Raw genomic sequence first — 20,257 nt, forward strand, 5'->3', positions numbered from 1 at the left:
TGATAAACTTCAGAATTCCAGGAAAGAGGTTTTAGAAAGAAAGAAATCAGATCTCCAGAGCTCTGAGCTCCACGAAAGGTTTTACGTTTTGCTTTAATAACATAGATTAATCCCTTACAAATGGTAGAAATCAGACAAATGTTAGTATTCCAAAAAGAGATGAAAACATGAAATTCAGGGAAAAGAGTCAGGAATAAGACTTGCACAATCCATACCCCTCCCATTCTTCCTAAAATGCTACACAGTAAAACAGAGGATTTTGTTTTTGTATGCTACAAAACATACTAATAAATTGGAGAGACTTTACTGAAATGACCAGAAGGATATTTCATATTCTGTCAAAGAAATATCTTAAGAAACTAATCACTGAACAATCAATTACATGTCTACATTACAAAAATTAAGTAGCCAATTAATATTAAACATAATGTTATATCACAGATGAGGAGAAAGGGTGTAAAGAAACTGGCTCAAATGTCAAGGTGTAAATAGCTGGTTGGTATGCTGGCTTATAAAAATCTGTATCTTAAATTCACAAATATATTCTGATTCCAAGATGCTGATTTCAAGTATTAAAAGTAACAATTTCTAGTTAAACATGAATTTGCCAGGAGAGCAATACCTTATTTTTTTTTAAAAGCATGCTAGTTCAGGTTCATAAGCTAATGGATAAGTATATTAAAGTAAACATTTCACAAAACATTCCATTTTTAATTGTCTCGTTTTACAGGTCTCTTGCATTAGCATATACTGATTATTATATGGAAAAAACACAAAAATTGTAAAAACTTAAAACTCAACTTTCTTTGGCACCTGGGTGGCTTAGTTGGTTAAGCATCTGCCTTTGGCTCAGGTCATAATCCCGGGATCCTGGGATCGAGTCCCATATCAGGGCTCCCTGCTCAGTGGGGAGCCCGCTTCTCCCTCTCCCTCTGCCCCTCCCCCTGCTCATGCTCTCTCTCAAATGAATTAAAAAAAAAAATTTTTTTTAAATAAATAAATAAAAACTCAATTTTCTTAAAGTCTGCAATAACAGTCATTTTTATAACTTCAATGATTATGGATAATGAATACAAAAAATTACTTAGGGGCGGCTGCTACTGAATCCTTAAAGCAGGTATTCTTTCGTTCCACTTATACATTTTGAAAATAACACAAATAATGGTTTTAAGAGTATGATAAATATTTTTAAAAATTTAATAAAAAATACATTTACTAAAATCTGTTCCCTAAAGAATTTAATAATAATAATGTTTTATACATTTTTATAAGGTATTACCAAATCTAGCCTTGGAAAAATCTAACTTGGGCATTATTCTGTGAAACAAAATTTACATATATGTATTCTTTTAACTGCTAAATTTTATATCACAGTTTAACCTATGGACCAAAGAAACACAATTCTGAAAAACCAATATAATTCAATGTATCACAACTAAATGTGATAGGGCATTACAAACAGAAGTCTTAATTTATGAGTAGAGCATTCAAAATATTTCAAAGAGGATTTAGGTTTTTCAAAATAACAATTCTGTTACTTAAAACATTAGAATTAGTAACAATATTAATAATTTTGGAATTCTCACTTCTCTGAACAAAGCTAATATTTTAGTTGATATTTAAAATGTAAATTAGTGTCCAATCACTAATATTTGTTCAAACATACTCTTGATCATCTTTTTCATTTGTTCAATGTTGTTCCCCAATTACTGTACTTGACCACTTTAGCAATAAGAATCATGCTCTTTAGGATATCAATTTCTAATAATTTAGAGTTTATTAGAGGCACATTTACAAATATATTTTTTAAAATTCCACAAATAAAACAAAACTAGATACCTCACAGTTTTTCCAAAGTTCCGAATCAGTCCTTCCACTGTTTTGTAGCTCTTGCATTAAAGAGGTTAAGACTTCAACTGTACCTTGAATTACAGATGGTCTGGTCTTCCCTGAGAAAGAGGATACCCCATTTGTACTAAGGTGGGGACTACTTCTGTTGAAACATAAATAATTCAAATGGTTTCCTTCATTCTACCAAAGTGTTGAATATTTCAGCAGTTCAAGTTTAGCAGAGCAGTACAAAACCACTGATATTTAATCCTTCTTAATGGTACCTCGTTTGTTGAAAATCTGATCACGTTTGTCCACAAAAGGAAAATAGCAGTAAAAAGACACCACTTATTTTTTTAAAGAACCCAACAGAAAGACCTTCTCCAGAAGTTGGAGCACACTCCAAAGCACCAGCAGAAAATAAAAGTTTCTGCTATACGATAAGAAAAAGGTCCAGCTTCTCCAATCTAAATCATTCCAGAGGATTATTTTGCTCTACTGTAAGAACAGTCCTTTTTTTGTAGCGGGGTTTCTTTCTCCACTGCCCAGAATTGCAGTCAAGTCTTGTTAATTGGATCCCCCTAATTTGGTGTGATAAGCTGATGCTTATCTTTACGCGATCTTTGAATAAAAGTTGTGCCAAGCAAATTAGCAGCAAATATTCAGGACTTATTTAGACTATTCATTGTGTAAAATAGCACTGATTCTTTCCAGGAGGACTGCTTTCCCAAACTTGAGAGGAAGTTATTTCAGATTTGCTTTAGAAAAACACAAAGCATAATTAAGGACAATAAACTCTGTTCAAATTCCAGTCTAAGAGGTCATTTTCATTTATTTATTGATACCCTACATTGTTTCACAAAGAGTTCATTAAAAAAAAAAACAACACTGATGAAAATAACAGAAAAATGGTAACAAATAGAATCAGAGAAAGATTAATAAAAACTCAAGGGAAAGAAGAACATACATGTTGTCCATAAGGGGTTACACAGTTGTGTAATAAGTCTAAATTTGACTGATTTCACTGCCAGTCACAATGAAAAGGGAGACAAGTTCAGTTACATAATCTTCATTAGAAGGGCACATTTAGGGGGTGCAGGGCTGGCTCAGTCAGTGGAGCATGTGGCTCTTGATCTTGGGGTGGTGAGTTTGAGACCCACGTTGGGGGTAGAGATTGCATTTTAAAAATTTAAATAAAATAAACAAACAAATAAATAAATAAATTTTTAAGTAAAATCTTAAAAAAATAAAAAGGGAGGGCACATTTAGGTTCCCCCAGGCAAATTATGTTCTAAAAGGGACTTCTTCAAAGGGGCCACCGAGTGATACAAGAAACAAACTTTCAGTGCGTGGGTACAAATTACAAAGGCAGGCATCTCTCCTGGACCATTTCCCACACACATTCCCCCCTTTCACCTTGCTTTCTCATTTTATATGTTCTTGTAAGCTGCCTTAAATTCCTCCTGAGGAGGGCAGAGAATAAACAAACTTTTTAAAGAATTAATGAATTTATTTATTATACACAATCTCTTCAAGATCTATTATTATGCACAATTTTTTCAAGATCTACTGTGTTTAAAGACCTTTGACCCTTTACCAGTAGGACCCAGACTGCTGTATTTTTGCTTCCTTGTACCTGCTTATTATAGCTGGTCGCCTCTCTGACAGGTTTTGCCTCTTTGCTGTCTTTAAGCTACGAGAAATTTAGAAATCTAATAATCACGTTTGTCAGATTATATACAAAATGAGAGCAATGAGGCTCTGATTAAAAACAAACCAAAGGGGAGCCTGGGTGGCTCAGTCATGAAGCGTCTGCCTTCGGCTCAGGTCATAATCCCAGGGTCCTGGGATCGAGCCCCGCATGGGGCTCCCTGCTCCGCGGGAAGCCTGCTTCTCCCTCTCCTCCTGCTTGCACTCTCTGTCTCTCTCTCTCTCTCTCGAATAAATAAATAAAATCTTAAAAAAAAAAAAAAGTTATTTTTCACAATGTTCCCCATGCAAAAGTACATTATCTGTGGGAGAAATGAAAAACAGGGAAAGGCTGAAACTATTCTTTTTCTTTTTTTTTTAAAGATCTTATTTATTTATTCGAGAGAGAGAGCACGTGCGAGAGAAAGCACAAGTGGGAAGCGGGGAGAGGGAGAAGCAGGCTCCCTGCTGAGCAGGGAGCCCTGATGCGGGCCTCGATCCCAGGACCCCGGGATCATGACCTGAGCCGAGGGCAGACGCTTAACGACTGAGCCACCCAGGCGCCTCCCCCCTGAAACTATTCTTAACTAGTCCCAGAACAGCTCCTGTTTGAGGGTTGTCATCATTATTTAAATAAAACAAATAATCACGACACTACTTGGATAAACTACACAAGTAAGCTTATTTTGATTTGTTGTTACATTAAAAAAAAAATCTATCTATCCCATTCTTACCTATTAGTATTTAAGTTCAGTCCAAAAGAATGGGGAGAATTTTTTATATCAGATTCTACAGAAGATGAAGATTTTCGTAAGGGTTTCACCAAATCAGTATCTTCCATAGTGTACAGAAACTGTTATACTCTCTTATTGGAAAATGTAGGTTCTTTCAATGTTTGAAGAAACTGAATCCGAGTCATCTTCAGATGCTTCATCGTCTACAGGCATTTTCAGATGCTAACATTCAGAACTGTGAAATATCCTAAGCTCCCAAGAGAGTCTGAAAATGAATGGAGGAAAAAATACTATAAAAAGCCACTAAACCTAGCAACTGTCTTTTCACTACTTTGGGAACCTTGATCCTTTTAAACAAATCTACATTAAGAACAGCAACATTATTTACAATAGTCCAAATGCAGAAACAACCCATGTGTCCATCAACTGATGAATAGGTAAATGTGAAATATACATATAATGGAGTATTTCTCAGCCATAAAAAGGTACAAAATACTGATACATACTACAATGTGGATAAACACTAAATTATTATGTTTAAGTAAAAGCTCAGCAAAAGATCACCTAGTGTATGATTCCATTTATGTGAAAAATCTAGAAGAGCTAATCTCTTGAGACAGAAAGTAGATTTATGGTTGCCAGAAGTTGGGGGAAGGAGACAATGGCAGTGACCAAAAAGGGGTATGGAGTGTCTTTTTGGGGTTAATTGTTGAATTACAAAGTGGTGATGGCTGCACAACCCATCTGTGAATATACTAAAAACCTATGAATTGTACACTTTAAAAGGATGCATTTTATGTTATGTGAGTTTTTTTTTTGAAGTGAACATAACCTCATGATTTTATTGTCTTCGTAATATTAACAAAATATGAAGCTTAGAACTGGATCACTTGGCCCTTTCTCTTCTTAACTCCTCCCAGTTCAAAATGCTTGCATTTCTTAATAGCCAGCATTCTCTTAGATCTGCAATTGGGCTCAACACATTCAAGCCTCAGCACAATCTTCTTTGTAGTTTTAGCCTTTTTCCGGAATATCGGCTTAGTCTGCCCGCCATAGCCACTCTGCTTCCTGTCATAACGCCGCTTTCCCTGGGCATAAAGAGAATCTTTGCCCTTCTTGTACTGTGTCACTTTGTGGGGCTGGTGCTTGCCACACTTCTTGCAGAAAGTCCGGCGGGTTTTAGGAACGTTCACCATATTTGCGAGAGCGCTATCGGCACGGAAAGTGTTATGTGAATTTTATCTCAAAAAATCTACAATAAGAGAGATTTGCGAAAGTAGCATCATCTTTTCCAGGTAGTATTTCAGAATTTTGTTGTGTTTAATTATTAGGATTCTAGACACAATTCTACTATGTAACAATTGGAATACTTAGATGCTTTGTTCATTTGTTTAATAAGTTCTACCAAGGCTCCATACTTGTTGGTTTATACTTCGAATAGATAAATTGGAACTACTTAGTATTTAATTTAGTATTAAACATAGCAAAATAAATGGTGGTTTTCTCCATTGGCTGGAAGGCAGGGTGGAAGAAACGCATTTTGCACTACCATAGCCTTTACTACTCTATGGATGTATGACTTGTTTAAAAACAAACTATTTGCCGGGTCAACTAAAAATAACTGCTTAATTGATGCAGGTTAACTGATGCTAGGTGTACAGAGACAAATTGGCTATAATAAATCAAACACCATGCTTCCTTCTTAGGGAATTCATGTATTTTTTTTTTTTTTAAGTGAAGGAGCAAGAGAAGAAGAAAATAAAAAAAAAATCGAGGGCGCCTGGGTGGCTCAGTTGTTTGGGCGACTGCCTTCGGCTCAGGTCATGATCCTGGAGTCCCAGGATCGAGTCCCGCATCGGGCTCCCTGCTCAGCGGGGAGTCTGCTTCTCCCTCTGACCTTCCTCTCTCTCATGCTCTCTACCATTCTCTCTCTCTCTCAATAAATAAATAAATAAATAAATCTTTAAAAAAAAAAAATCGATGCTGCTTACAAGATACAAACTTTAGGGAGTGCGAAGAGAGGAAAATGATCTATTCTGATTCCACTAAGGTTCCCACTTCCTAGGCCTGGTTTAGAAAGCACAACCTTAAAAAAACAGCAGCTCTTAAAGGAACCCTTTCCTTCAGGGGGAAAGGTTTTGTCAAAGCCAAGGGTAACAGGACCTACCTAAATGGATTTCTCCCCAAGGGCTCAGCCCATCGCCAACCACAAATGGGGTATTGAAAAAGTCTGGGGCTGCACCTTCCAAGTGGCAACGAAAATAGCTGGATTCAAATCACCCTGCTCTTCTACGGGGAAACACACACTCTCCAGGGACGTGGATCTGCAATCCCATCTATTATTTCCCCCCCTCCCCCGGCCGAGGTAGTCCGGATGCAGAAGATGCAGACGGAAAAACTACTTGAGATGCAAAGATGCTTCTCCAGTGCAGGGGCGGGGGGGTAAGGGGAGGGAATAAGGAAGGGGGCAGAAACCCCCGACCTAAATGCAAAATTAAAAAAAAAAAATACACACATACACACACAATATAAAACAAAACTCGATGGACAATGGATATAAGCACAGAGCCATTTTTATATTTCCCGGTAACGAAATGTCACGCTCTTTGTCCCCACGACACCCAGTAAAAAAGAAAAAGGGGGGGAAGGTCGCTGGGGGGGGGGGGAAGACCAGATCGGGGTCTGCTGATACTATATAAAAGTTAACCCGGCGCTGCGCTTTGCCGGGAGCCCGAGGGCGTAAGGAAGAGAGGATTGCAGAGGTTTTGAGGCCAGATCCCGACATCCTCGCCCTCACAGCCAGACCTCAATTGCTGGTGGTGGCTCTCGGGTCAAAGGCGAGGGAAAACCACCGAATGCAGCCGCCTAAACCGGAGGCAGCAAAGAGGCGAAAGAAAAAGCCGCCGTTCCAACAACTACAATCGTGATTCCCAAAGTAAACCAAGGAAGACCGTCAAAAAAAAAAAAAAGAGAAGAAGAAAAATCCCACAGGCCCCCCGCCCCTGGGGAAGAGGCGCTCTGCGATTGGGCCCCCCGGGTGTCACTCAAGGGCACTGAGTCTAGAAAAGGCACACGGCCACGAGCAAAGCCCCCCACACACCGGAGGGATGCAATGGGGGGCCCGTGCGTCGTCTGGTCGTCGTCCTCTCCGCCCTGGATCCATCAGCACCCTTGGGGTTCTGCTAAGGCCGTGTCTTCCAAGCCTCGTCCCCCTGCCCCCCGTTGGCCGACGGCTCCCCGCAGGCCGGCGACCGCTTACCTGGCCGCTGCTCCCACAGTCGATGTCAGGGTCGGGCGAGCGGCCTCTCGCGACCGTTAAACTCGAGGGAGCGTGCGCGCGCCCGGCACCTTGCCTGCGATTGGCTGTTTGAAAGGGGGCGGAGACGGCCGAACCGCGACACGCGCGTCGGCCGCCCCTTTCCCTTCCCGCCCCTCGCGCAAAAGAGGGAGGTCCGACGCCTGGGAAACGGAGGGAGGCGGGGCTGATGTCACGTTCTCTGGTCTGATTGGTTCTCTGGGAGTCGGCTGATGGCACGCGAAAAGAAGCCTCGCTTACCGCATGCGCAGTTGGTAAGAATGAGCCTCGGGCAAGTGAGGGAAGCGGAGGCGGGAGTACGGCGCGTGCGCAGACCCAGGAGCGCATTTGTGATCCACCTTCTGCAGTGGTTCGGGTTACCCCAGAACGTTGCGGGTGGGAGGTCAGCGTTGAGGCCAGGTAAGCGTCCGTGGAGAATCCGGTCACCCGCGGTTGTCATGGTTGTCATGTTCCATGTCAAGGACTATGGAAAGAGGACTGGGAGCTGGGACGCCTGACTTTCCCAGCTTGCGACCCTGAGTCGCGCAGCCAATTGACCTGAAGCCCCGCTGGCCCAGACCCCGAGCTAAGTTTTCTCTGCACCTGGTTGGGGTAAACCTGCTGGGGGTCGGCCCAGGGGGTTCTTCAAGGACCTGGATGGGGAGGGGAGCACAGCCCAGCGGCTTGGAGAAAACAGTTGCACCAAGGCCCAAGAAGAAATGGAACATCTTCATTTACTTTGTTCTACGGAGCTCTTAGCACGCCGCAGGTGCTGTTTTAGGCCCGCACATAGCAGGTGTCAGCATTGCTCTTGCCAGGCCTTTGGAAGGACCACAGAGAATACGTGTCCCTCCCTGTGGGCCCCAGGCCATTTCATTCTCTCTGTTCAGTTCACATTTTTTTTAAAGATTTTATTTATTTATTTGACAGAGAGAGAGAGCAGGAACACAAGCAGGGGGAGTGGGAGAGGGAGAAGCAGGCTTCCCGCTGAGCAGGGAGCCCGATGTGGGACTCGATCCCAGGACCCTGGGATCATGACCTGAGCTGAAGGCAGACGCTTAACGACTGAGCCACCCAGGCGCCCTCAGTTCACATTCTTAAGACTAGTTGACCTTTAAAGCCAGCTCTTAGATTGCCCTCCAAGGGTCCTGGGCCCAAAGTAAAGGAATTTCGCTGGCCCTATCATGTAGATGTGGCTGAGAAGCCAGGACGCGCGATATATTGGCAGGAATGACAGATCTGCGAGGCATTCCGTCTCATCTGAGCCTAACAATCGTGTCTCAAACAGTAAAAATTTAGTCTGTATCCAAAACCCCATCTGTGTATGGAAGATCTCAAGCTTAAATAAATTTAATCCACACCCCCCCCCATTGTGTGAGTCCCATCAGGCAATAGTATGCTCTTGTAATACCTAACCAAAATCAAACTAATTTTAAGCACATGGCTCTGATTTCATTGACCATGTTTCAAGCGCAACAACAACAACAAAAAAGTTTTATCACTAATTTCAGTTGGTCACAAAATCCATTATTTGAGACATCCTTTACACTTAGAAGAACTGAGAAGTGTGAATTACTGAGACATCTCCAAGCAGACAGAGTTGGGTTTCCTTACAAGAAAAATAACCCCTAAGTCGAGTACTAGTGATTATTTCTCAACCATGTAAGGGGCAGGAGATGTTCACTTTTGACTACAAAATCAGATGGTTTCTGTTCAGTTTGAACATGTAGATTTTTGGTTTTTTGTTTTTAGGTGTGCGGTTTTAGGTAACTTTTTATCTGTTAATGTCTTAATAAACCAACGTATTCAGGAATGCTATTCTGGTTAACCAAGTTATCTTGTTAATGAAGTGATGTGGTAAAATATTTTGGTAAGGTTGCTCACACCATATTTCGTAGGTTAGGCTCTTTGGAAGGGTCATAATTGAAAAAAAAATCAATGGAAATTGCCTTTGACTCTTTGGACTAAAGAGAAAAAAAGTATCTTTTTTTTTAAAGATTTTATTTATTTATTTATTTATTTATTTATTTAATTGACAGAGAGACAGTGAGAGAGGGAACACAAGCAGGGGGAGTGGGAGAGGGAGAAGCAGGCCTCCCACCAAGCAGGGAGCCCAATGTGGGGCTCGATCCCAGGACCCTGGGATCATGACCTGAGCCGAAGGCAGTCGCCTAACTGAGCCACCCAGGTGCCCCAAAAAATACCTTTCTCAAAGCTTTATAAACAGCTAAAAAGGTAGTTTTTAAAGTCCATAGACTTTTTTTTTAAGATTTTATTTATTTATTTGACAGAGAGACACAGCGAGAGAGGGAACACAAGCAGGGGGAGTGGGAGAGGGAGAAGCAGGCCCCCCCCCCCCCGCGGAGCAGGGAGCCCGATGCAGGACTCGATCCCAGGACCCTGGGATCATGACCTGAGCTGAAGGCAGACCCTAAACGACTGAGCCACCCAGGTGCCCCCATAGACATTATTTCTGAGTACAGCAAACAGAAGTAGTAGGCTTCAGAAGTTCCAGTAAATGTGTTAAGTACAATCGCTATTCATCTAATCGAAACCTACCTTCCATCCTGGAGATTTTGCACTACTTGTATGCAAACTGACACCGCTATTTTATGGCCTTTTATGATGGTATGATTACTATGATTTTCTTTATTATAACATCAAATTGCCTAAGTATCTCTTTGACCTTGAAGGCTTCGAACTGACTTTTGAGTGGAGATCTTTCACATTGATGGGGATAAGACCATGCTGGGCAGTGATAATGGCTAATAATGGCTTGCGGCATTTGCTGTCTCTCAGCCCCAGCATTGCTACTCTTGATTGTTATGTCCAAACTGTTTATCATTTGGGGGGGCCAGTTCTCCACAGCGGGGGGAGGGGGATAAAGAGGAACTCTAAAACTTTAAATGTATAGTTTAATCATTAAACGTGAAATCATCAGACGTATATTAAAATATAAATTTTGTCTTCTTTCTTGTCCGAAATGATTTTTCTTACTCTATCAGATAATCCCTAAAGATCTCCATGTTTAAACCAGGACTTGCTTGGATGAAGGGGGTGTTTATCTTTCATTGTGAGCCTGCTAGAAAGTCAGACTGTATTCTTGGCATCATAATTATCTCCTTGGCACCTGATTTCATAGAACACAATTATGACCTCACCAAATAGCATATCTTTGGTAATTTCATGGTTTTCAAGTACTTCTTAAATTGGACCATACCAAATGAAATAATTTGCAGGTCACTCTTCTAGATGCCTTTTCACTCTGCGCTCTCAAACAAGTCTACGAAGGGGCGCCTGGCTGGCTCAGTCGGAAGAACATGTGACTCTTGATGTCCAGGTCATAAGTTTGAGCTCCACATTGGATAGAGATTACTTAAATAATTCATTTATTTTTTTTTTAAAGATTTTATTTACGGATTTGAGAGAGAGAGAGAGCAAGCACAAACAGGGGGAACGGCAGAGGGAGAGAGAAGCAGACTCCCCGCCGAACAGGGAGCCCAATGTGGGGCTCGATCCCAGAACCCTGGGATCCTGACCTGAGCCGAAGGCAAATGCTTAACCAGCTGAGCCACCCAGGTGCCCCTTACAGGCTTTAAAAAACAAACAAACAAACTGGGGTACCAGGGTGACTCAGTCGGTTAAGCATCTGCCTTCGGCTCAGGTCACGATCTCAGGGTCCTTGGATTGAGCCCCACATCGCAAGTCTGCTTCTCCCTCTCCATGATTTCTCTCACTTTCACTCTCTCTCAAATAAGTAAAATCTTTATATATCAAAAAAAAAAAATAAAAAGCCTATGAAATAATCAGTTTCACATTAGGTTTCTGGGATAAGACCACAATTTATATGGTGTGTTAGTCGAAGGCTCTTCAGCTTTATAGTTTAGGGACCCCAAGTATCCCTCAGGGCTTTAGGTTTGCGGAGACATGTACGTTTTTTTCTTAGCCTCGGTGGTCTTACCTCCACTTTACAGATGAGACGTGGCCAGAATTGCACAGTGAGTAAATCATGAAGCCAAGATACTGACTACAGAGCAGTGTGGCCTTTCAGGGACAAAAAAAAAATGAGAAGAACGTTCCAAAAGAGAAAGTTGAGGAAAATGAGCTAACACTTTTAAGAAGGTGGGGACAGGACAGATCTAGAGCTGTTATGAAAGGTAAAAGTAGAAAGGATAAGTTTAGTATAAAAAATGGAATACCTAATGTTCTTCCAAGTCTTCCTGAGATAATCCCTTTTCTTTATTTGTGTCAAATACAATAATGTATTTGAAAGTGCTTTGCAAGCATTTAGGTCCTAAACAAATATAAGGTATAGAGGCATTGAGAAGTTAAGGACATGTGGAGTGTTATTACTGCTGCTTTTTTTTTTTATGTGTTTCTGTCTTATTTTAACGGTGTAGTTGATAAATTCTAAAGTTCCTGTTAGAATGCCATAAATAGAAGAAAATCACAGTGATGCACACAAATAGGGCAGGTGTAATTCTCTGTGGATTCAGAGTTTTGTGTATATATAAAAAAAAAGCAACACTGAATGGGGTGTTAGTGTTGTATGAATAGAAAGCTTTTCTCTTTATCTACTTCATTAGTTGTCTCTTGAACTCTGCAGCAGGGAGCCTATTAAATTGAGACCAGACCCAGAGCAGTCTCCAGCGTGGCATTTCCTGCTCAATCTATGATGTTTGTCTGATTTGAGAAATAATTCTCTGCCAACACTTTCTGTGACTGAAAGGTGCTTTATCTTCAGAACGAACCGCCAAGCCCAGGAAAGGACTTGGTCTGTTTCAGACCTGAGCCGCAGCCCCTGGAGGTTCTGTTCTGGGAGGTGATCCAGCCCTCGAAAGGACTCCAGACCAACCAGAACAGGAGGATGAGCTAGACCGAGCAGGCGGGAAACGGCTGCTTTGTCTTAACTCCCATTTTGCAGGGAGCAAGCACCAAAACATACTATGAAACATGGACTATGGGGGCACCTGGGTGGCTCATTCGGTGAAGTGTCTGCCTTCGGCTCAGGTCATGATCCGGGGTCCCAGGATGGAGCCCCGCATCAGGCTCCCTCTCTCTCTGCTGCTCCCCCTGCGTGTGCACTCTCTCTCTAATAAATAAACAAAGTCTTTAAAAAAATAAAATAACATGTTTATTTAAAAAAAATTAAAAACATGGATTATGCTTCAGCATTTCTCAGAAAATCATTCTCTCACTTAGCTTCTGGTGCCATCAGCTGGCCATTTTGTCTTTTGAAAGCTGCACCATTTGCACATCAGCCTGTCTGAGTCCAGTGTCTGGTCCTTCACCACCGATTAGGTCATTGTTTTGAGACCTGTCCCTTTATCTCCTACTGTGGAAGGAGAAACAGGACCGTGACCAAGCACGCAATCAGCACTCCAGAATGCTGGCCTCAACTTCTTAAATAGAGGAAACAACAGCTTTTAAAAAGTGTCTGTCCCAGAAGCTGGAAGAACTAGCTTAATTCCTACGTTCTAGGACAAGGCTTCTCAGACTTTGGAAGTGTGCTTCTGAGTCACTTACGGATCTTCATAAAAGGCAGGTTCTCATTTAGGAAGTCTGGGGTAGGGCCCGAGAGCCTTCATTCCTAACGAGCTCCCAAGTGGTTCTGTCGCCGCTACTCTGTGGACCATAATGAGGAGCAAGATTCTGGAGCTACATTGTCTGATACGATAGCGTTGAAGACACCCCAGATTTTGAAGGCTCCATATAAAAAATAAAATATCACAATAATTTTTATATTGATTGCACATTGAAATAATATTTTGGATATACTGGGTTATAAAAGTATTTTTTAAAGATTGATTTATTTATTTTTAAAGATTTTATTTATTCATTTGACAGAGCACAAGCAGGAGGAGAAGGAGAGGGAGAAGCAGGCTCCCCGCTGAGCAGGGAGCCCAACATGGGACTCGATCCCAGGACCCCGGGATCATGACCTGAGCCAAAGGCAGACACTTAACTGACTGAGCCACCCAGGTGCCCCAAGATTTATTTATTTTAGAGAGAATGCATGTGCGGGCAGGGGGCGGGGCAGGGGAAGACCCGCCGCTGAATGTGGAGCCCGAATGGGGGCTTGAGATTATTACAACCCTGAGATTATGACCTGAGCTGAGATCGAGAGTCAGACACTTAACCGACTGGGCGACCCATGCACCCCTAAAGATTTTATTTTTCAGTCATCCCTGCACCCCACGTGGGGGTCGAACTTACAAGCCCGAGATTGACAGTCACATGCTCCACCAACCAGCCAGGTGCCCCTCTTTTTACTGTTTTTAAGGTGACTACTAGAAAATTTAGAATTTCACACGTGCCCTACATTATGTTCATATCGGACGATGCTGTTCTAGAACACTAATGTAATAGGAACATCATTGGTGTTCTTTTTTTTTCAGTTGACCCCATTCCTCAGTCCCCTTGTTACCCGTTTCCCCTTCTGTTAGCGCAGTTCATTATTTGTATCATTCTTCTCTCTGAATGTCTGCTGTTCCCACCATTACTCTCCTCCCCACCTTCCTCTTCTCCATCTTTGCCATCGGTGTTCTGGGGCTTCCGTCCAGTCGTCCAGCAGTCCTGAGAGCCACCACAAAGGCAAGCAGCTTTGCTCAGAGCTTTTGGCCATGAAACTCAAAGTGTGGTCCCTGGAGGCAAGAGCCTCACTGGGAGCTGGTTAGGAATGCAGAGTCTCTGGCCCCACCCAGACCCGTCGAAGGAGGCTTCTATTTAACAGAACCCCCAGGGGATTTGTCTGCTCCTGGAAATGTGCGTGGCGAGGGCTTTGCCAGTCATCTTTCCTAAAGCAACCCCATTTCAGTTCATCTCCACATCTGTTCCTTCGGTTGGATTTGATGAAGTCTCTACGAGGCTGAGATAACCCTGAAAGTTGTGGCTCAGAGAAACTATCAATCTCTCTCAAAAAAAAAAAAAAAAAAAAAATATATATATATATATATATACACACACACATATAGTTAAGCAGTGAATTTTGGGCACATGACATCCAGAAGGTGAGTCCAGAGATTGAAATCCTATGACTTCCTGCAAACAGATTGAGATAACCTCTCTCTCAGAGACACATGACCATGCCCCCCCCCCCCCCCCCCCGGTCTCGGGAGCGTTAGAGCTGCTGGGGAAATGGACCTCACCCTGTTGCCTCTAGTTTACATCTGATGGCTGCAGTCACTGGCCACGATCCGAGCTCAACATACACCATCCCTGCAGCCAGACATCTTCCTAGGCGTGGGTTGACTGCGGGGACCTGAGGAGGGAATGTGTGGTGGCTGGCTCCAGGTCAGGAAAGGGGGCACCTACCAGAATACAGGCCCCGAGTCCCGGTACCAAGCCCTCCAAGTGACTTAGGGGCCCAGCAAGTCACAGAGGCACTGCTCTGTGGCCTGTTCTCCATCCTGGGCTATTAGCATGGGTCGCATTTGGGGGCATCTTTAATTTCTCTTTTATGCCACAGGCTCACTGGGGTCCCCAAGGCCCATGCCTGGCACAGAATAGATGTTGAAAATACTCATTGAGGATGCCTGGGTGGCTCAGTTGGTTAAGCGACTGCCTTCGGCTCAGGTCATGATCCTGGAGTCCCGGGATCGAGTCCCGCATCGGGCTCCCTGCTCAGCAGGGAGTCTGCTTCTCCCTCTGACTCTCCCCCTCTCATGCTCTCTCTCTCTCTCTCTCAAATAAATAAAATCTTTAAAAAAAAAATACTCATTGAACAAATTAGCATTCCCTTTTGTAAAGTCCTAACACCCAGCATCTCTGACTTGACCAGTGGGCAGGGATGGGGACAATGAGAGGCCTTAAGCCAAACGGCAATCAGGCTGTTCAGCGCAGATGCGTCCTCAGAGGAAAAGCAGGGCTGAGGGGAAGTGAGGGTGGAGAGCCAGCCCCGAATCGAGGCACACGCTCACAGAAAGGAATTGGGGCACACTGTCATGACTCCCGGTTTCCCCTTACCAGCACTTCTTGTCACCATTTTCCTGTGGCTCTTTTTTAATGTCACGATGAGCTCTAATTTGAGCCGCTTTTATTGTCCCCCGGAGACTTTTGAGTTGCTCTGTGGGTATCACAAAACCTGAAATCCAATCCATATATCCTGGGCTTTGGGGAAGTGGGACCATGGGTGCACGGGTCATTTTGAGCAGTCGTTGGAGTAGAGCCAAAGCTCCCAGAGATACGGCAAGTATTTGAGAATCGCCCGATCGGCTGTTGGAATTAGCCGTTAAGCAAAACAGTCAGTAACTGAACACTGGGGACCTTCTTGAACTCCATTTGGGTGGGAGGCCTTCCAGTGTGCGTGTCAGCCCCGAACTAGGACAGAAAGGTAGAGAGTTGAAACACAGCGGGCCAGGGACAAAGCAGCTGATAGAGGCACTCTCCTCTCCGCCCTTTGTCTGGGAGTTTCGCCTCGTCTCAGACTCACTTCCTTTCTTTGTCGCTGCACTCTATTCCAGTGCTGTCCTGCCCGGTCGGATTTACCAACTAGCGGAAGAGAAACCCCAAGGGAGGCCCCGGGCTTGCGTTCCGTAATGAATCTGATCCAGGTACTCTGATGCTGTCTGGTACACAAAGGAATCCTGTTCTATGGATTGAAAGCAGAAATAAGGGAAGGGACGTTTTGGACATTGACTCCGGTTTCATTCACTTAATCATTTACAGGGGAGCGGATTCTTTGTTGTAGCAATCTCAGAAAAGCGCCGGTGTTTATCATTTGTCTTTTCCCGAGTGTACTTCCGAAAGACTTGACACACAATAAACAAAACCTAAACCTTTTCTAAAGCGCCACTTTCCCTGGCATGCTCTGTTTCAAAATCGAGCCCTCCACAGCCACCGAGCATCTTACCAACACCACGTTAATTGTCACCCCCCCTGGGACTGACACACTTCCTGAATGCCACACTTTTCGGAAAGAAGTTACGAGTTTAGGCCATCACGTCCGTCACAGAATTGAAAATGGGCATTGGCATCAGGCTTGGAAAAGTACATTTCATTGTATTTATTTTCCACAGAGAGGTTAAGAATATGGTATTGTCATTCTAAAGATGACCAGGATCCTCTCAGGACCAGCTAAACTGATTACTCAGAGAGATACCCGTAAAATAACAGAAATGTACATATTGACAAGGCAGCGGTGTCCACTAGCCTGCATCTGTGGTAAGCATCCTCAAAGCTTGTTAGAGACCAGCATGGGCTCATAGAAGTTAGCAGCCAGAACTGACAGGGGGCAAAAGGTAAATGAGCTGAGAGCAAACCTGCTGAAATTATTTGGTGCATGATTAAGCAACTTTGGGCTTAGGGCGCTGGCTTAGGTATACACCACTTCCTACCTAGGTTAGAGACCAGTGGCCCTCAGCTAGAATTTACAGGATTTCAAATGGTAAAAGCAGCTATTTAGAGCCTCAAAGGAAGCAGTTGTTAAAAAGGGCAGTACTTCTGTTTTTAGCACCTACATCATCCTGGATCAAGAAGCATGAAGCGAGGGACACGTTCATCGTTCCCATAATCCTCCCGAGTGACAGGAATTTTGCTAAAAATCAGTCTCATGCCTTCAAAGGTATTCAACAAAAGCTCTTTCCAGATTTTTTTTTTCCCCTCTGACCTTTAAGCCTGTGCAGGATGGGCGGAGAAGGGCTTGTTCACCCATTTTCCAGGTAAGAAAAGAGGCCCACACTGTGACTTGTCCCGATTGGCACGGGGAGGTCACCCATCTTTGAAAAGAGCTAACACCCGTCAGCTCGTTATGCCTTCCTTCCCTGGAAGAAAGCAAAGGCCCATGGGATTCACCACGTCCTGGTAGCTGTTACTCTCTATACCATTCATTGTTGGCTAGACATTTCAGCCTTCTGCCACGTCTGGAGTAGCTATTTAAATCTAACGGTTAAACACTGCTTTCTCTTTTAAGCATCTTCTCTCTGACTAGACTCTAAGCTCCATGAAGACAGAGGCTCCCTCTCTCCCACCTCGCATCGCTCCCTACACCTCGTGTGGCGTTTTGAACCACGCAGGCACCTTCATAAAGAATCAGTTGATTCGAACGTTCCAGGGATGAGCTCCACTTGGATCATGTTATTGGCAGTGCATCTGAGGGAACAGATGTTCCTATTCAAATCCATGAAACTGGAAACATTAAAAAACAACAATCATGACATTGATTGATAGTGATATTTACTGTGTCAGACCGTGTAAGCTCAGCTATAAAATAGACTTGCATACTGTCATCTTTACATTTGGATTTCAAAGATTCTCAAACGTTTAAATAATGTCGCTTGACTCAGATCCTAATTCTTGCTTGATGCACTGTTTAGTGTTTCTTTATCGAATTACAGCCCTGTTCTTTGGAATGTCACCCTGCCTGAGAAAGCAGCACCTCTGGGTGCTTCGAAGATATTTTCGGTCTGTTACAAGAAACTGTTTATCAGCTGGGAGGGCGCACACAGTGAAGATCACGGGAGATGCCCCAAGGCTGCAGAGGGCTGTGCCTAACTTGCTAAATACCTGGGTGGCCCTCGGTGGAACCGGTTTATAAAAGGTTGCCCCAGAACCCTTTAGTGTAATCCTGAGCACGAACGGACCTTCCTGAAAGGCTGTCTTTTTTTTTCTCCAACTCAGGGCGTGGACGGGCAGAGCTCCTCTGCATGAGTCCCTCGGCCGGCTTCCCCTGGCCTGCAGCCCTGGCCAGAATCTGCGCCGCGCCGCGGGGCCTCCGGCCTCGGGACAAGCAGGCGCTGCTCGCCCCAGCGGCGGCGGTCCCTGCGGTCCAGGCGGCCGGCAGGAAGGACCGCCCCGCTCTGCCTCCCCTGGATGAGATGGATCTTGAAGAGCAGTTTGTGAAAGGGCACGGCCCCGGGGGCCAGGCCACCAACAAAACCAGCAACTGTGTGGTGCTGAAGCACGTCCCCTCGGGCATCGTCGTCAAGGTAGACGTCCCCTCTTTGGTAAACGTCAGTGACACCTGCCCCTTCAGGCACAGCCTTCCCAGGCCTCAGGATAAAAATGCGACGCGGGGCTGCCTGGAGGCGGCTTCCTTCTTTACCTGGAAGCCAGTCTCTGATCAGAGTATCCCCAGCTCTCAACACACCCCGAGCCCCTGGGAGATACTGAAATGCTTTCTCCCATTTCCTGGGTAGTAGGGGGTCCCGCTGGCTCTCAGTGCAGTCCCTTGTGAGTCGCCAGAGGGCCCCGAGAAGGGACAGCAAGGCAGGCTTTCCATATACCAATGACAGGGCAGGCCCCGGTGGGCGCAGCGCCACACGTGGACAGCCGTCACCCTCGCAAGCCCTTCCGCCTTGTCTTCCTCATGGTGCAGGTGTGGGTTCAGGCCCAGAGAGGTTAGGTAACTTGCCTGAGATCCTACAGCGGCAGGCGTCGACCCAGGCCAAGCGCAAAGTCTGTGCTCCCAACAACTGTTCTTCACTGCCAAGTTTTTGAGCCAAGAGCCTATCAGTTAAAACCTCAATCGCTTTTCTTTTCCTCCTTGAGAAAAAGTGTCATTCATAAGCCACACGTAAAATTCTGAAACCTGACAGGATTTTTGTTTAACTGTTTTATACACGTACTGCAGATTTGCTTTCAGTACTCTTCTCTCGCTCTCATTTCACAGAATTGTTTTTCGAATAGCTTTGCAACAAGGCACTCGCCCTTAGTAACTCAGGGATGACATAATCAACGGTATGGTTGACTAATAATAAGGATGCTATCTTCCTCCCCGAGACAGAATTTTATGTTTATAAATGGTGCAGACAGAGGGCTTGTTCCCTGGCCACAAGCTAGACATATCAGTTGATATTTTCAAAATTATCTGGGGACTTTAAGTTATCTGAAGGCTATCATTGCTTCTGAACAAAGCAACACTCTTAATTATAAAACCATCACCGAGAAAGCCGCGTAATACAGCTGGGGGGTGCGACAAGGTGGAGGCTGATAAGAGGCAGGAAGGAGGGCGTACGGTCTTCGCTGTCACGGACTCCCTGGGATTCCTGACCAGGGGCCTCGCCTCTCGGGCCCGTCCCCATCTATAGAGCAAATGGGTTGAATTCCACAATTTGAGATCCTGTCCAGAACAAATTTTTCACATTATAAAATATTATCTCTTGCAGTGCCATCAGACAAGATCGGTTGATCAGAACAGAAAGCTCGCTCGGAAAATCCTACAAGAGAAAGTGGATATTTTCTACAATCGTGAAAACAGTCTTGTTTACAAAGAAAAACAGGAGGCAGAGAGGAAAAAGCAAGAGAGGAAAAAAAGAGCAAAGGAAACCCTAGAAAAAAAGAAGCTCCTGAAAGAACTCTGGGAATCCAGTAAAAACGTCCACTGAGAAAGAATCGAAGATGCTTTTCTGTTGTTGTCTTGTTGTTTTTAAGATGTTTACATCCAACGTGGGGCTTTAACTCACAATCCTGATCCCGAGATAAGAGTCACACGCTCTACTGACTGAGCCAGCCAGGCACCCCGGAAGGAATCGCAGATTCTAACTAAAGAGCCTGCCAGATGCAGGACGCCTGGGTGGCTCAGTCAGTTAAGCGTCCGACTGTTGATTTCAGCTCAGGTCATGATCTCAGGGTCATGGGATCAAGCCCCACGTCAGGCTCCATGCTGGGCACGGAGCCTGCTTGAGATTCTCTCTCCCTTTCCCTCTGCCTCCACACCCCCCACCCCCCCGCTCCACTCTTGCTTGCACACTCCCTCTCTCTGAAAAAATAC

The 20,257-nt window shown here is 44.2% G+C and overlaps 3 protein-coding genes across 11 annotated transcripts in view; 1 reads left to right on the plus strand and 2 right to left on the minus strand.

The window, feature by feature from the left end:
• The window catches only part of MPHOSPH9 (M-phase phosphoprotein 9), a 56,190-nt gene extending 48,622 nt beyond the window's left edge, over positions 1–7,568 (minus strand). For 3 of the 7 annotated variants that reach the window (XR_003607452.2, XM_028092445.2, XM_028092449.2), the window contains exons 1-3: positions 7,513–7,566; positions 4,254–4,518; positions 1,840–1,993 (exon numbers count right to left, since the gene is read on the minus strand). Coding sequence is in view for 3 of the 7 variants with exons in the window: in XM_028092445.2 (XP_027948246.2) it covers positions 1,840–1,993; positions 4,254–4,360 (261 nt within the window). In the remaining 4 variants the exon portion in view is untranslated. Of the gene's footprint in view, positions 1–1,839; positions 1,994–4,253; positions 4,519–7,512 lie in introns of those variants that run through there. The other 4 variants (XM_028092448.2, XM_028092450.2, XM_028092452.2 and 1 more) reach the window with 4 other exon arrangements.
• Positions 5,067–5,522, minus strand: LOC114200368 (large ribosomal subunit protein eL42-like). The gene has a single exon (XM_028092456.2). The coding sequence runs from the start codon at positions 5,447–5,449 to the stop codon at positions 5,129–5,131; it is 321 nt and encodes a 106-aa protein (XP_027948257.1). The 5' UTR covers positions 5,450–5,522; the 3' UTR covers positions 5,067–5,128.
• A 316-nt stretch (positions 7,569–7,884) lies between the features above and the next one.
• Positions 7,885–19,878, plus strand: MTRFR (mitochondrial translation release factor in rescue). Of its 3 annotated transcripts, XM_028092506.2 has the most exons (4): positions 7,897–7,968; positions 16,011–16,100; positions 18,166–18,473; positions 19,653–19,878. In XM_028092506.2, exons 3-4 carry the CDS (start codon positions 18,192–18,194, stop codon positions 19,869–19,871), a joined length of 501 nt encoding a protein of 166 aa, XP_027948307.1. In that variant the 5' UTR covers positions 7,897–7,968; positions 16,011–16,100; positions 18,166–18,191; the 3' UTR covers positions 19,872–19,878. The 3 variants fall into 3 exon arrangements, with proteins under 3 accessions (XP_027948308.1, XP_027948307.1, XP_027948309.1); XM_028092507.2 differs by lacking the exon at positions 16,011–16,100 and having other exon boundaries at positions 7,885–7,968; XM_028092508.2 differs by lacking the exon at positions 7,897–7,968 and having other exon boundaries at positions 15,286–16,100.
• Positions 19,879–20,257: the final 379 nt, after the last annotated feature.

This window comes from Eumetopias jubatus, unplaced genomic scaffold (assembly GCF_037043125.1).
Source record: "Eumetopias jubatus isolate StellerSeaLion01/CBP00866 unplaced genomic scaffold, mEumJub1_p1.0 scaffold_16, whole genome shotgun sequence".
NCBI lineage: Eukaryota > Metazoa > Chordata > Mammalia > Carnivora > Otariidae > Eumetopias > Eumetopias jubatus.